Source organism: Salvelinus sp. IW2-2015, unplaced genomic scaffold (assembly GCF_002910315.2).
Source record: "Salvelinus sp. IW2-2015 unplaced genomic scaffold, ASM291031v2 Un_scaffold1930, whole genome shotgun sequence".
In the NCBI taxonomy this organism is placed as follows: domain Eukaryota; kingdom Metazoa; phylum Chordata; class Actinopteri; order Salmoniformes; family Salmonidae; genus Salvelinus; species Salvelinus sp. IW2-2015.
The window spans coordinates 37,518-54,352 of NW_019943288.1; the positions used below are offsets into that span (position 1 = coordinate 37,518).

The 16,835-nt window shown below is 42.4% G+C and overlaps 2 protein-coding genes across 5 annotated transcripts in view; both read left to right on the forward strand.

Annotated features, from left to right (window-relative positions):
- Nucleotides 1-397: 397 nt before the first annotated feature.
- On the forward strand, nt 398-14,103 carry LOC112072443 (coiled-coil domain-containing protein 87). Of its 4 annotated transcripts, none has more exons than XM_024139850.2 (7): nt 398-4,309; nt 4,707-8,349; nt 8,664-8,707; nt 11,058-11,243; nt 12,306-12,420; nt 12,947-13,087; nt 13,792-14,103. In XM_024139850.2, the coding sequence occupies exons 4-7, from the start codon at nt 11,115-11,117 to the stop codon at nt 14,058-14,060; spliced, it is 654 nt and encodes a 217-aa protein (XP_023995618.1). In that variant the 5' UTR covers nt 398-4,309; nt 4,707-8,349; nt 8,664-8,707; nt 11,058-11,114; the 3' UTR covers nt 14,061-14,103. The 4 variants fall into 4 exon arrangements, with proteins under 4 accessions (XP_023995618.1, XP_023995620.1, XP_023995617.1 ...); XM_024139852.2 differs by having other exon boundaries at nt 11,061-11,243; XM_024139849.2 differs by having other exon boundaries at nt 4,707-8,707.
- Nucleotides 14,104-14,205: 102 nt separating this feature from the next.
- The window catches only part of LOC112072446 (apoptotic protease-activating factor 1-like), a 32,843-nt gene continuing 30,213 nt past the window's right edge, over nt 14,206-16,835 (forward strand). Inside the window, 6 exon segments of the mRNA XM_070439801.1 lie at nt 14,206-14,745; nt 15,544-15,737; nt 15,740-15,776; nt 16,160-16,179; nt 16,182-16,289; nt 16,292-16,339. Of these exon segments, the coding sequence (XP_070295902.1) occupies nt 15,623-15,737; nt 15,740-15,776; nt 16,160-16,179; nt 16,182-16,289; nt 16,292-16,339 (328 nt within the window). The 5' untranslated portion in view covers nt 14,206-14,745; nt 15,544-15,622.

Genomic DNA, 16,835 nt, shown 5'->3' on the forward strand with positions numbered 1-16,835 from the left:
GCATTGCTGTAAAGATTGCGCAAATACCGTTCAAGGTGGAAGCTACCCACTGGGTAAAAACTGGTTGGATAAACGTTTCCACATATTTTTATTAAATTTTTATGTGATGCCGTTGAATTAACCTAAATCCAATGACTTGGTTACATGTTTTGTTGATTTCACGTTCCATTCACGTTAGTTGACAACTCAACCAAATGTAAATCAAAACCAGACGTTGAACTGACGTCTGTGCCCATGTGGGTAGCTAGATATTTAGTTCACAAAGTTACCATGAATAAAAAATGACAGCCTGTGAATGTGAATCATAACAGGCAGCGGGTACAGAAATTCATGTAGCTACAGTATGTGTATGACCCAAGAGAGGTCTGAACCTCTGTCACCCAGGTGACCATGCATGCCCAAAAGTGCCATGTCATATCCTGATACTAGAGTTGCTCGTTCAAGCTCTGTAGACCAGTGTATACCAAGGCTTCTTTGCTGTCTATGTCAACAGTGAGGGGATGAGCGGTGGCAAAATGAAAGTGGTGGGCCGCCTCTCCCGAGCGGCGGAGGCCAAACGACGGGTGACAGAGGGCCAGGACATGCTGACCTCCATGACCCAGATGGTGGCCTGCACTCAGGATATCCAGCAGATATACCGCAGCATCCTTTTAAACCAGAGCTTTACAATCTCTGGGGTTCAGACCTAAAAAGATAATTGCAATTTATGAACATTAATTACTAAATTAATTAACAATTGGTCCTTCGAGCGGATTTCCAATATCTGTCCCTGTCGGCCAAAGGTAGCACGCCGAAAACCGTGCACGGGCGGGTCATTGACCCGTAAATGAAAGACCTGTCCCCTGAAATTGGGGTTAAATAACAGGCCGGTATATATCTAAGGTCGACAGAGACGGTGACGGAATCTAACGAACATTGTTTTCCCCAGCCTACAATACAGAAGGTCAGTAAAACTTTATTCGCGGATTGGGGAATTGACGTTCGGGCTACATTTGGAGAAATAGGTTTAATGACTATTGTGTGGTTTGGACGTTGATTTGTAGAATCCATTGGGCATTCTAATCTGGTGACCTGTCTTTAGAATTTTGTGTAGAGAACCCTGATATAGGTAGTATTCTGTGCAATTGGAAGACAGGAATTGGATTTAGAAGCCACCTAGGAAGGAAAAAGTCTACAGTGACTAGTCCGAAATGACAGGAGGTATCTGCACTACCAATGTAAACTAACTAATATTGAGATCTAAGTGGGAACCTGATCAAGAGTATATTAGTGGGCCGGTAAAGAGACGAGATATAGGTGGTCACTACAAATGAAGGTAAACTAATTGTGAACACTACCTAGGGAAAATAACGGAAAGGAGGTATATCCGTAGATTGTGAGAATATACCGTAGGACAAAACGGTAGTAATTGGATAACGGTAAAGAAAACACACACATAGGCACAAGAGCATATACACCGAGATAAGGCATAAGCATAGAAACTACAAAGTTATCTAACAATGGGCATTAAATCCTCAAAAGAGCTTCCGGAATTAACCGGAGATAAGGCGTGTAAGGATAAAGTAGATAAAGAACAAGCAGAGGGGTTAGAAACGGCAAGGGTGTGGTTAGCCGAAGCGAGGAAGAGATCAGAGGGAGAAAAGAAAAGGGAAATAACAAAGAAAGAAGAGGTAGATTGGAACAGATAACGAGTATTCCCACGGCTCCTCAGGAGGCTCCCCATAAGCCTAAATTGAATACCTCTCGGGCCGATCAGGCGTGGAGAGGTAATCCTGATGATGAAAGGGTGGTGGTACGGAGACGGCAGCCGGTGCTCCCCGTACCACAACCACCACCCCCATATGTGGAGCCGAGGGAGGGATAGGAGAGGAAGAGGAAATAGCGGGGACAGTTACTTTAGAGACAGTCATGGAGGAAATAACTGAACTAGGACGCAGAGTGAACAAGTGGCAGGAACAGGAGAGAAGGGGCAGAGAGCAGGCTTTATCCCTCAGAAGGCTGAAGTCACATAATCAAAGCCCAGGGAGAAGGGGGGTAGAGTCAGAGTGGGTAGAGGCCGAGGAAGGAGAAGAGGTCAGACAATATTCCCTAATTGTTTTACCGAACCCACGGGCAGGGGATGAAGGACAGGAACCCATTCTAGAAGTATATAGAGTGAGGACACATAGAGATTTAGAAAGTTTAGTGGCAAGCTTTAAGTTGAATAAGAAAAAGTTGAGAGGAGCAGAATACTTGATGGCTACTCTAGGTGAGATAGCAGAGAGAAACAATGACAAAAATGGATGGAAACCTTCCAGCAAGGGAGGAAAGGGGACAGATAGAAATAATGATAAATGTTATAATTGTAGCCAGAGCGGGCACTTTGCCAGGGATTGTGAGGCACCGTGGAAATATTGTAACAAAACAGCACATAATAACCGAGAGTGTCTAACCAAGAAGGATAGAAAAGGTTTTAATTGCGATGAGACAGGACATGTCGAAAGGAAGAGAGAGAGAGTAAGGAGAATCATCGTTGGAGAAACGCTTGGACCTTAAAATTAGGGCAAGTTTCTGGGAATTGTCTCGGTAGAACGTGACTGATTTTACGACTAATTAGACAATTATAAATAGGGTTATTCGCGAGGAGTTTTCGTCATTTCAATAGTGTTGGTGGTGCAGCGTTAGAACTTTTGCCTACAATGCGGGAGACTCGGGTTCGCATCGCAGACCATGCACCAATAGACTAAAATTAATTCTGATTGATATTCAACTATTATGTTTTGCCTGAAAAGATACGGTCGCTAGTGTTTGGATAAGATATAATTTGAACTTTTTAATAGCTTGTTTAGGTTAAATTAAAAGACTAATTCATTCTAATAGCGAGACGATTTCGATGTAATACGTTGTCTTGCCTAAATGGTCTGCAGGAATAACGCATTGAGAATGGAATCGTATTTAAATGACTGAATCATAGAAGAGACAGTGGCCTAAATCCAATGAATTCTAAATAATAACGGAGAGATAGTGGCGAAAGAGTTGTGCCCATCGAATTGTGTTTTTATTCTTATGGATTGACTGATGTAGGTTATAAATTTTGGCGATTTACATATTACTTTTAAGGCTGGAACAATTCATAATGATGAAGCCGAAAGAAGGGACAGTTGTAAGTTTGGTTTTATTCTTGTCCACTGGTAAGAAGAGGACAGTTAGTCGCGCCCACTGGGATATATTTGGCTGTAAGAGATTTAGGTCTGAATAGTTGAATTGTAAAAGTTTCGTGATAGTTTCTGGTGATTGATTCTTGGGTTGATTGTTTAGGTAACATCAGTGAATTGGAACAGAAAGTTAATGTATTAAAACATTATAATCTGTTTCCATTACGTGGAACCAGGTTAAGTCGGTAAAGGGGATTGCAGGTTGGGTTAATTTAATTTTAAAGGAACAGTGCACATTAATCATAGTTGTGTGTGTCTAATGGCAGGGTATTCCTATCAAGAATTTTGGGAGACTGTCTGCAGACGGACTGAATGGGTTTCACATATGACCATTGAGGAAATTTAAAACGAATGATTGGAAGGAGTACAATGGAATGATCATTAGGTTTTGTTGGTAGTCAACGTTTGGGATACTGAATCGGGGTAGTTTGACAAAGTGTTTTTTCTGGAAATGCTTTGTTTGTTTTTAGCCTTTGAGTCTGAGGAGATTTTCCTAGAGACACGATATCTTAAAGGGGTACATACATAGGGAATATTAGAAGTTTTAAATTCTGAGTTTTAATTAAAAACATGAAAAATAGAAAAAGGGAATGTTTTGGAAACCTTGGATAAAACATGTAGAAAAGGTGATGGTTTTTCTTTAATTTGTCTAATAGAGTAAGAAACACTTCTTTGAAGGGGTAGAATGATTTATGACCTCTATCGTAGCTTTCATTTGTGGTCTGATCAGCCTCATGGGAAAGCTATTTGGATGGAGAATTTAAGGTCATTTGCAATACTGATTTCAAGGTAACTCGTGAAATGGATAAGGAAAGTTATGTGTTAAAAATGGGGGAGGATATGGTCCTTTGCGGGTTGGACAGGACATATATTAAGCAAATAGGGCAGGAAAATAGATTGAGATGGAAAAATAGTGATTTTATAAGCAAAAAAATGTATTATGAAAATAAATATGTTGCCGTTCTTAGGGATGGTAAATTACTGTAGATAATGGATCCCACACTATGCAACATATATAACATTATTGATGAGACTGATTTAAGATTAGTATTGTTAGATAAAATTCAGTGGAGTCCCGAAGGAGAGATTTCATTAGTACAGAAAACATATGCTATGTTTAGCATTCGTTTTGGCTTTATTTAATCATTAGAACATTTCTATTTAAATAAGTAGAAAGTTGACAGAGATATATGGCATCTATGTTGATCCAGAATCATTGAGGGTACTTGGAATGATTAACTATTGTCGAGCATGGGTACCATACTTTTCGTTGCATACAGAACAACTTAGTGAGTTGATTTATGATAAAGCTATGGCAGCAAAAGATAAGGTCGAGTGGACAGAGGAAGCTGAGAAACAGTTTGTAGACATAAAAAAGTTATTGACATCTAGCTCTGTTCTAGGGTTTCCCCAGATATGATGGTCCCTTCACCCAGACAGGAGACTGTAGGGAGGGGTTCAGGACGTCAGTACTAACTCAGGAYSYSGGGGGGGYGGGGGGGGGGAAGCAAGCCTATTGCTTTCTACTCCTCCCGTTTAGATGAAGTAGCCCAAGCCATGCCACTATGTTTGCAGACTGTGGTGGCTGCCGCACGGGCTGTGGAGGATTCAGCCTCTGGAGTACTGTACCATGATTTGACTTTGAGGGTACCGCATGCCGTATCGATTTTATTATTGGAACATAAGATGGCTTACATGTCACCAGCGAGAAATTTGTCCGGTATGATAATTCTGTTGAGCATGCCGAATCTAACAATTGAACGGTGTACTACCTGAAACCCCTCCACTTGAATCTCCATAGCCACTGATGGGTGCCCCATGACTGTGTAGCGGAGACGGAGAAAGGAGTTCTCCCCAGACCAGATCTAACTGATTTGCCTATGTTTGTTGATGGGTCTTCTAGAAAGAACCCAGATGGCTCAAATGCCACTGGTTATGCAATAGTGACTCTTACTGAGGTGTTGGAAGCTGGAGCATTACCAAAAAATTACTCTGCTCAACAAGCTGAAATTGTTGCCCTTACCAGGGCTTGTGAATTGGGGAAGGGTAAATGCATTACGATACATACTGATAGTGCTTATGCTTTTAACACCGTCCATATATTTGCAGCTCAGTGGAGAAACATGGGTATGATCACTACGGCAGGTAAACCCATTACACATGCGCAACTAATTTTGAATTTGCTAGAAGCAGTCTTATTACCAGAGAAGGTAGCGATTTGTAAATGCGAAGCACATACGAAAGGCACTGACTACGTCAGCATTGGGAACAGAAAGGCAGAAGAGGAAGCAAAAAGAGCTGGTGGAAAGCCACACCCACACACACAGATTCTCACTTGAAGGAGGAAGTTAGTATAGACACAGAATTACTGAAGGAAAGTCAGCTTCGAGCCCCAGTTAAGGAAGTTACTAGATGGGTTAAGATGGGGGCCGTTGACAAAAGAGGAATTTGGCACAAAGGGAACCTCTCTATTTTACCTAAGTCATTGTTTAGATGCAGCAAGATTGATACATGGGCGGAGCCAGGTATCAACCAGAGGGATGAGGGCCTAGTGGCCTATTGATGGCCCAGTGGCCTAGGCAGGATAGGAAAGGTGTCGTGGCCTAGTGGCCTATTTGATAATGAACTATTAATAAAATTGTAATTTTTTAAAATAACTAAGCTAAAATATTAGGTCAAGATATTATCCCTAGAGTTGGTTTACTAGGATATATGTCTTTAAATAATGGATGACATTTTAGCTAATCAGGTAGAATAAATAAAATGCCAGAGTTAGGGACCAGAACAAGTAGACAAAGAAGTTGAAGATATACTAGCAGAACCCAGGAGAAGACTGTCTGGTAACCAAACCCGTATGTCCAAGATTTTGTGTCCAACAGGTGAATTACAGGAGAAGGTGATTCACTCAATCCAACCAGGAGACTGGGGGGGGGATCCAGTCCCTGAGGAGAATAGACGGGAAGCAGCCCCGTTGGGAAGGCCCATACCAGGTTCTGTTAAACCACCGCCTTTGCCATTAGAATAGCTGAGAGAGTCACTTGGGTCCACGTTACCCACTGCAAGAAGGTATGTACACATATAAGCACTGCTGATCACACATAGAGTTAGGAGAAGAACCGAGAACCAACAGGGTCCGGGGTTACCTCCTTAAACGAAGATTTCCTATCCTGACCGTTCATCACTGTGTGTGCTCCTAGAAGTGTGAGTATGGGGTGGTACCAAGCAGACCGACTAAGGGCAGGAGAGGGTTGGCGGTTTTTGGGAAGAGTAGGGGCTCTGAGCTGCATCCTAGTATTTGAAACCTTTCTGATACATCCAGATCCACCACCTGCCGGTACTAATTATATGACGCCATTGTCATGGATAAGAAGTAAAAGATAAACTATATAATTCACTGATGAGTAACTAACAAAATAAGGAGCCAAAGAAGATCAAGATGTAGGATTTAGGGTAAACATGAAACAATTCCCTAGGAAAGCAAATAACTGTACAGGGATTGGGATGGCCAGATTGAAGTACTCGGCCAACCCACCTCGGTTCACTTTAACTCTTGATGAGTGCCAGTGTTAAAGATACAAGAAGGGCACCGAGAACTTAGATGATTTGAATGGCTGAAAGGTAATCGTTAATGTGACGGACTTAGGTTTAGAAGTACAGGAGACAATTCTTAACCTCACAGCACCTATAACTGATGTAGGGTGGGCTCGTACCAGCAAAGGACGCATACGACAGAAACTACCGAAAAGGGTGGTCCGGAAATTGCGCCCTGGGGTTATTGGTCGAACCAGTTCGAGTTAGTCATCAGAGGCCAGTTATAGGAGGCTAAATTAGGCACAGGAGGAGTTTTGACCAGGATGGGAGTCTAGATGGATGCTATTGGCATCCTCAGGGAAGTTACAGATTAATACAAAGCTATGAATCAAATAGGTGAAGATTTAACCACTACATTATATTGGTGGTTGACAATAAATAAAAATGTGAATTGGATTAATGACATCTATTATAAGCAACAGCGATTCGTGAATGAGACTGGGGATGCAGTAAAAGGGGTTCTCTGACCAATTATCCGCCACCTCCCTCATGGCCTGGTAAAATAGACTGACTCTCGATATGTAAATTTGCAGAAAAGGGCGGGGTATGTAGAATGATTGGGGTTCATTGCTGCACGTTTATTTTTTAAATAACACAGCTCCAGATGGATCAGTGACCAAGGCCCTGGCAGAGAACTCTGGGGTGGATAATTCTCTTACAAATTGGTTTGCCAGTATGTTTGGGAAATGGAAAATTGTCATAATCACTGTGTTGTGGGCCACTTTCACCTGCATGAGTGTTTTGGTTCCGTGTGAATGATGTTTGATTCCGGGTGTGAAAGGTCTCATTTCCAGGACTCTGGAGAAATCGATGACCCAACAGATGGTGAGATACGGACCGATTCCGAGATCTGACCAGTGGAATGATGAATACATGCACCCAGACCTAGTAGATGGACACGGCTCCTGCACATACAAAGAGCCTATGTTGGATGAAACCATTTTTAATGTTTAGGTTCCTTCTTGTTTTATGTTTAGACTGTTTTTGATGAAGAATGCAGACTTCCAGGCCTAGGGGAAGACTCTGTGTCTTTTAATTACGAGGAACCAATGTTAGATGAGACTGTTTTCAATGTTTAGTTAAAGGCTGTTCATTCTATGAAGATTATGATGAAAATCCTAAAACGGAAGAGTTATAATTGGATTTAGTCAGAGAACAGTCATTGATGAGGAATCGAATGTAAATACATGTATTGTTTTGGAATATTCTTGTATAATATTCATGTTTACATATAGTGTTTGATATGTCAGGATTTAGTCATTAAGTGTGGATTGTTAAAATATTTTATCAAGGTTTAAGATAAATGATTAAATAATTCTACCCAGAAACTTAACCATTAGGATAAGAGGTTATGAAGCATGGACAAGGGGTAATTAAAAATTATAACCATTGGGGAAGAAAGGGATGTATGTGTGTGCCGAAAGAAAGCAAAGAGACTCCTTAACCTATGTTTGAACCGACCCAGCTATAACTCTGTGGAGATAAGACAAGACAGGGAGAGCCCCTCCAGGTTTTCCGTATCTGGGGGGGACTGGAACTGTCAGCTGAGTGGTAATAAACTGTGGTGAGACTTCAGGGGATAATCCAAATAAAGTGTGTATGTATGTGCGTAGTTTAAGAGAAGGTATAAAAGGAACGTTTTTGTATATGTACGTCAGAGCTCTCGCCAATAAAATTGTATCTGACTATTGTGAGATGGGAATTATGTCTGTTTCATTTAAACCAGAGCTTTACAATCTCTGGGGTTCAGACCTAAAAAGAGAATTGCAATTTATGAACATTAATTACTAAATTAATTAACAATTAGTACTAAACCTGTTTCATAGCCTATTGTTTATAGACTCATAGGTAACCTATTGTCTGTTGGGTTTTTTACAGAGGAGGAAGAGAGCCCAGATGAAGAAATAACCAGCCCTAAACAGGTGTGTGTGTGTATGCATGTCTTAGTGTACAGATGATACTATAAATGTAGTGTAAATGGATACTATAAATGTACAGTACAGATTGCAAAATAGTTGGGAAGAGATTTTTTTATGTACCAATGGTACAGGGTGTATGAGTTGATATATAAAACGACGCCAGATTCAAGACTTTGTGCTTTTCAGCTTTAATTATTATATAGAATTCTTGCAACCAACAAAATTTTGTATATTTGGGGCATAAAATCATCGAAGCTCTGCAGATTTTGTTGTGAGGATACAGAATGAATAGACCATTTATTTTGGTATTGCCCTCAGGTAGCCTGTTTCTGGTTTCAGGTTCAGGAATGGCTGAAAATGCATAATATTGATCTAAAATTGACACTAGAAATTGTACTGTTAGGAGATCTGGAGAGACCAGGTCAGTCAATTACTAATATACTAATACTCTTAGTAAAAGTATTTATCTTCAACTCGCAATCTGTGGATTCTATTCGATTAGATAGATTGAAATTGTACATTAAGCATCACAGCATAGTTGAAAGATACATGTTGTGTAGAAATCCAAAGAGGGTGGCCAACAGAGATAGGTGGGTTGGGCTGAGGGAAGCTGAGGGTTGGGATGTGGAGTTGGAGACAAGTGGGAGTGGAGTTGCTGGGCAGAAGATAGAATGATGTATAAAAAATAAAGTCAAAATAAAACATAATAAAAAGTACATTTGAATGACACTGAGGGGCAGTGTTTTTACAGCTAATGCCGGTTTGCCTGGGGCTGACGCCGTGCAGGTGTTTGTACACATGCATATACACACACTCTCATTCAAATACACACATACACGGACACACACATATGTAAAATAGTGCCAGACAAGCACTCAAACATATACAGTTGGCCTTGCTGTTATGATTTTATTTGTCCTTGATGTCCTTTGTTTTTTTTGCATTTTTTTCTTCTCATAAGTACATTTTCTTGGTTGTTGGTGCATTGGGGGGGTTCTTGGGGGTGGGGAATGGAATTCATTTTCTTTTTTATTATTTTCTTTTTTCTTGAGGGGGTGACTGTGGGAGGGGTCTCGAATGGTTGAGGGACAGCTATGGGGAACTGTGGAGGGACCTTGGAGGGTTCGCATCCCCGTTTTTTGGGGGGGCCTTGTGGGAGATCTGTCGACGTGCCCTTGAGCAGGGCGTTGACCCTGGATGCTTCTGTGTGTCGCTCTGAATGAGAGTCTGTTGGATGACTGGTATGATGTAGTTTTTGAGCGGCTTCACTGCAAGTATATTGTATGTTTTGGATATTCAATAATAAAAAAATAAATAATGTACTGTAAATGGATACTATACAGAAATGTACCATAAATGGATATACAGCCATTGTAATACAGTCAGGTTTATGTGTCATATAGACTGGGAGCCTTCGATCTGGGTAGTTCCCATCAACTCTCCTTCCTTGTCCCATTCCATCATCTCTCCTTCATTGTCCCATTCCATCATCTCTCCTTGTCCCATTCCATCATCTCTCCTTGTCCAATTCCATCATCTCTCCTTCCTTGTCCCATTCCATCATCTCTCCTTGTCCCATTCCATCATCGCTCATTGTCCCATTCCATCATTTCTCCTTCATTGTCCCATTCCATCATCTCTCCTTCATTGTCCCATTCCATCATCTCTCCTCCCTTGTCCCATTCCATCATCTCTCCTCCCTTGTCCCATTCCATAATCTCTCCTCCCTTGTCCCATTCCATCATCTCTCCTCCCTTGTCCCATTCCATCATCTCTCCTCCCTTGTCCCAATACATTAAATAGTGGGAACTAACCAGGATGTCACCAAGGTCTTGATTTTCTGTTTTCCTCCTTTTTTTTATTGAGTTGCCCTCTTGGCCAGGTTTCCCTTGTAAAGGAGGTAGTCTGACCTCAATGGGACTTCATGGATAAATAAAGATTAAATCAAGTATTCAAAAACAACATTTAAAATAGTGGTCAATTCACCAATTCATACATGGTAAATTGGTTCAATTGAAATTAGTTGAATTGACCCAACCTTAGAAGGCCCAATTCCAAATTAAACCCTAGCCCCTACCCTTACAGTTTTGGAATGGGAAGGAAAGGTATTACTTAGCAACATGGTAATCTCTCCACATAGTGGAAATATTTCCCATATTTCTAATACCCCCATTCCTTCAGATCTGCGCAGAGGCTCGTAACAGTTTGGGGCTGATTGGGCCCTGTTCAAAATCAAACTCTAGCTCCTACCCCTAGGGAATTTATGTAGACTTGAATTTAATAGGCCTTAGCAATATGCATACAATTTCCCCCAAAACTGTTTTTTCTACTTACTGTCCTCTCTCCCTGTCAGAAGGCCTATAAGAGGACAGTGAGTGTGGGGAGCAAGGAGGCCAGTCGAGGGGGGGTGATGGGAGAGGGGGACCAGGTCCAGAGCAGGCTGGAGAGGATCTGGACACTCCTCTGCCTGCCCGACACCTACAGACTGGACATGGCCATCAAGTATAGCTCCCACGCACGCAGGGACCAGCTGGAGGAGGTGTGCACAGTACACAGACACCCAGCATACGATAACAAATATATACAAGTTAATGCACACTTACTGTACAAGTATCATGCCACCATCTATAGCAGGGCTGTCTCATTCTGGTCCTGGAGGGCCTAAACACTTTTGTTTTTGTTTCTACCTCATAGTTAATTGCACTCACCTGGTGTCCCAGGTCTGAATTAGTCCCTGATTAGAAGGAGAGAATGAAAACCAGATGTTTTTTGGCCCTCCAGGACCGACATTGGACAGCCCCGATAGAGTAGTAGAGATGGTAGCATGATACTTGATGCTGTGCTCCTATTTTCTCACCATAACACCATAGACACAGAGCTCACCATAACACCATAGACACAGAGCTCACCATAACACCATAGACACAGAGCTCACCATAACACCATAGACACAGAGCTCACCATATCACCATAGACACAGAGCTCACCATATCACCATAGACACAGAGCTCACCATATCACCATAGACACAGAGCTCACCATAACACCATAGACACAGAGCTCACCATATCACCATAAAACATATAGCTCACCATAACACCATAGACACAGAGCTCACCATATCACCATAGACATTATAGCTCACCATATCACCATTAGAGAAAGCTCACCATATCACCATAGAACAGAGCTCACCATATCACCATAGACACAGAGGTCCACCATATCACCATAGACACAGAGCTCACCATATCACCATAGACACAGAGCTCACCATATCACCATAGACACAGAGCTCACCATATCACCATAGAGACAGAGCTCACCATATCACCATAGAGACAGAGCTCACCATATCACCATAGAACCAGAAGCTCACCATATCACCATAGAGACAGAGCTCACCATATCACCATAGACACAGAGCTCACTATATCACCATAGAAACAGCTCACCAGATCACCATAGAGACAGAGATCACCATATACTTCCAAAATCTTTTCCATACCTTGAACAGAATTGTGTGTATGCATACATCTGTGTATGTGTGTGTGTCCGTATTTGTATACACCCGTGTGTGTGTGTGCGCGTATCCTCCTAGGCCATGGCAGCATGGGCACGCGCTGCCCGTCTCATCCAGCAGAGGGAGTCTCTGCTGGCTCGTCTGGAGCTGTTTGAGAGGGACGCTTCTGACCCCAACCGCTTCTTCCTGCAAGGTACTGCATAATATATATCTGCTCTGGGGTTAAGTTTCCCCTCGGTGCAAATATTTTCCCACGAGCCCGTCCTCCCCAATTAAGGTGACACCAACCTCCTGTGCTCCTTACAATATTATAACATATTGCTTTAACAGCATATTGTATTGGATGATATATTGTAAGTTGCTAAATATATCATATTATTATTGTTATAAATAAAAGGCAGTTGATTAAATATCTAATGCCAGAGTACACCCTACTGGACAAAAAAATTTAAGCACCTGGTATTCTCAGGCAGTCTCCCAGCCAAGTACTAACTAGGCCCAACCCTGCATAGCTTCCGAGAGACTAGTATGGTCGTAAGTGAAGGAACATATCTTCATACACTTTACAAAGTGAATGTCTTTCGCTCTATATTTGTCTCTTTCTTTCATTCTATCTTTCTTTCCTTCCTTCCTCTTTCTTTCTTTCTTTTCTTTCTATTTATTCTTCCTGCCCCTCTCTCTCTTTCTCGCTCTCTCTCACTCATTTTTGTCTTTCTCAGGCTACCAGGGCACCTCTCTAGCCAGGTTGGATGAGTCCAAGCACCGGAACAAACTCAACTCCCAGATCTGTTCTCTGGAGAAGGTGTTGTCTAAGATTCTCCACCACATTACAGACAGCTTCCACCACTGTCACCTACAAGGTGAGTCAGGCCAATGGTCCATACATCAGGGGTATATTAATTAGTGTACAGCGTAGCAAAATGTTTTGCAACGGAAAATGAAAACCTGTGTTTCTTATTAGACAAATTGAGCAAAGTCCCTCCTCGTTTTTGCTTGTTTGCTTCCGTTGACTTCATAGTGAATATGACCCACTGGTGTCACTGTGCTCTCTGACATACAGCACATGCAGTATGCTATGGGGGATAGAGAGAGACAGAGAGAAAGCAGAGTTTTTAGATTGGTGATTTACCCTCATTGAAAGAGCCTTGCCGTTCCCTCACCTTCTCTATTTCTCTCTCCCTCACTTGCTCTGTTTCTTCCTCTGGCCGTGTCCAAAATCGGTCCTGTCTTGCCTACTACTTACTAAAGCTGCATAATGTGTAATAGTCGTATATTCTATCTAGAACATACCAGTTAGAAAAAATGTATGCAATAAGCTACAAATATTGACATACTAGGCTCATACATACTGAGAAAACGCTATGGAGAGCTCTGCGCCATCCCCCTTATCTGATTATCCCCAATAACCAGAACTTGTCAACTCATCATCAAGTCCTTCATTGGTTTAATCAGGTGTATTAGTATTGGGCTAGAACAAAAGCCCCAAAACTCTGGTGTAGCCAGACATAACTAAGCAGTTTCCTCACAGCTGTGTTTTCAACTGTCACTCTCTCACTCTCTCCAGGGGAGGCCGTACAGGGAGAAGATGTGCTGGGACCACATCGAGATGCTCTACTGGCTGCAGCAGGAGCGCCGGGTCCAGGCTCTGGAGAGGGTGGTGGAGGGGAGGGGCTCTCTTCTCACCAGACTGCCCCCCCTCAACCCCAACCTTCGGCTGTACCCAGGCACCCACCCCACCCCCAAGGACACACCCCGACCCTCAGCCAGAGACCCCACCCTCACACACACAGCCGCTCCAACCCAACCCAGCCGAGCTCAGTGTATCCAGTATAAGTTTGAACGTTGTAAGCAAATTAATAAAATGCTTGGGAAATTGTTTGAATGCACTGCTTGGAAGGAAATATTATATTTGATCATTTGTATGTATTCATATTATGTATAATCCATTATCATTATCACTTGTCAAGTAAATGTATGAACGTGATTGGATAATATATATGCACTACTAGTAGGTTCATCTGACATTGACAACATTTGATATGGTGAATATTTTGTCATTAATCATTTACATTATTTTGTTCTGAGTGTGGCAGAAACATGCAACTCTAAGTGCCATGGCAAAAGGAACGCTGTTTGCACCTTGAGTCTATTTAGGGCCACTGGTAAGTGTGTTATCAGTTTTACCAAGTGCAATACCAAAGATACTGAGCTAGCACTGCAGGCCTACAAGTTTACAATGAACAACAAGCTGTCACGTATCACCAGGCAGCATGCTCCCATCTGCCTCGTTACAGTCAAGCATGCATTATCTCACCCTCACGTGTGAGCGAAACGCCACCGCATTGGTCATTTCAGACCGAGGGAAGTTGTTTTTGTTATAATTCAGGAAGAACCCTACTCATTTAAAAAATTGGTTGGGATTTTTGTCAGAATGACATTATTTTCAAAGGAAATTATAATAATCTTGAGCCTTATCGAGTGTGGATAGCGAGCTCCTGTGTCGAGCAAATAGATACATGTGAGTAGTTGTATTTCATTTGTTTAATTTCCTTACAACTTGGGTAAGTCTTATTACGAGTGAAGTATGTGCCACCTTCAGTTAAAAAGTGTTGTTCCTATCTGTTGTTTTTATAAACATTATAAAATGTTTGTCTGCTTGTGGAAATAATAAACGTATAAATAGCGTTTGTTATGCATACTATATAGCCTACTACAGACAGCTGCTGTGTAGTTTTGGGAATGTCGGCTAGCTACACTGCTGTGTCCCACAGCTGTCAAATTAGACAGTAACGTTATAGTTAACTACCAAGTGCACAGTTAGCTAGCTATACGCCAGTCTGCTACATATATAACTTGTAACCTGACTGACAAAAGCCTACAATCAATGTTCACTCTAAAGAGGAAATTTGGTAACTTCCCGACGTCATCGCAATAGCTGGCAAGTCTTTCGCTCACAGTCGACTGCATTTACTGCACTTTTACAGCAATTTCAAAACTGCAATCTTTTTTTGTAAGGGCAGCATTTTCAAGTATTTTATGGCACTGTAGTATTACAAGGATCTTCATCATACTGTGTATCTACCTATCAGAGCTCTTATCAGTTTCCAGTCTTATTTTAGGTGGGGCACAGGAGTCACACTAAGAGGCAGCAGTACTAGTAGTAGTACTGTCCTAGCTCTGGTCCAGGGTGTTACATGCAACTTGAGCCTCCTTCAACGTATTATTGTTCAAGAAGGCTCAAGGCACACATAGCACACTGGACCAGAGCTATTGCTGCCCATACTACATCTATCCATGCAACTTCCTTTCCCTGCAGTTCCCATCACCTGCCAATCAATCACCATTCCAGTCCAGCCACCCGAACTGTGTGGTCGGACCAGGTCTGGCCTGTTGGCATGGCGATGATGGAGGAAGGGGCACGGAGCTGCCTGCTTCAGTCACGCTCCAGCCTGGAGCAGGACATCAGGGCTTCCTACCTGATGGATCACATGATCAGTGACGGCGTGCTGACGGGGACGAGGAGGACAGGATCAGGAGCAAGGTGGGGGAGTACAGTACCACCCTTTTCATACACTTTCCTATGGCCATAGTGGTAAGTGTGTAGTGATGATTAAGTGTATAAAAGTGTTGGTTGTGGCCAGATTCCAAACAAACTCACACTACTGAGCCAACTGAGGGCACTGTGCTGGGAAAACTTATAAGTGGTTGGGTGCCTGATTCCAAATAAACACCCTCATAAGCGAGAGGGAGGAAGAAAGAGAGGAAGAAAGAGAGGAAGGGGGAGAGGAAGGGGGAGAGAGAGGTAAAGTCAAGAGAGATTGCAGGGCTTTTTAAACACTTAACACTACGGACATCTGAGAAACTGCATCGGTGTAAGAAAAGCAATAAAGTGGTTTCAAAATTCACATTGTCTCTCCATGATTAGCCACCAGGAGAGAGCAGGCGGCGGCCCTGCGGAGCTGCTCCTGAGGAAGGATAACCAGGCCTACATCTCCTTCTACAACGCCCTGGTCCGTGAGAGCTACGGAGACCTGGCCAGCCTGCTCCACAACAGCCTGCCCCTGTCTCCCCTGAGGCTGAGAAGAGCTTCTCAGACGGGGGCACCCGCTATGGTGAGCTGCCCCCAGGGTGGAGGATGGAGAATACCAGGAGACTAGGGCAGTCTGAGATGTGCCTCCTTTTCTGATACAGGGAAATAATATACAGGGGAGCTCTATGTATATGTACAGTTGAAGTCAGAGGTTTACATACACCTTAGCAAAATACATTTAAACTCAGTTTTTCACAACTGCTGACATTTAATCCAAGTAAAAATACCCTGTCTTAGGTCAGTTAGAATCACCACTTTATTTTAATAATGTGAAATGTCAGAATAATAGTAGAGAATTATTTTATTTCAGCTTTTATTTCTTTCATCACATTCCCAGTGGGTCAGAAGTTTACATACCACTCAATTAGTATTTGGTAGTATTTCCTTTAAATAGTTTAACTTTGGTCAAACATTTTGGGTAGCCTTCCACAAGCTTCCCACAATAAGTTGGGTGAATTTTGGCCCATTCCTCCTGACAGAGCTGGTGTAACGGAGTCAGGTTTGTAGGCCTCCTTGCT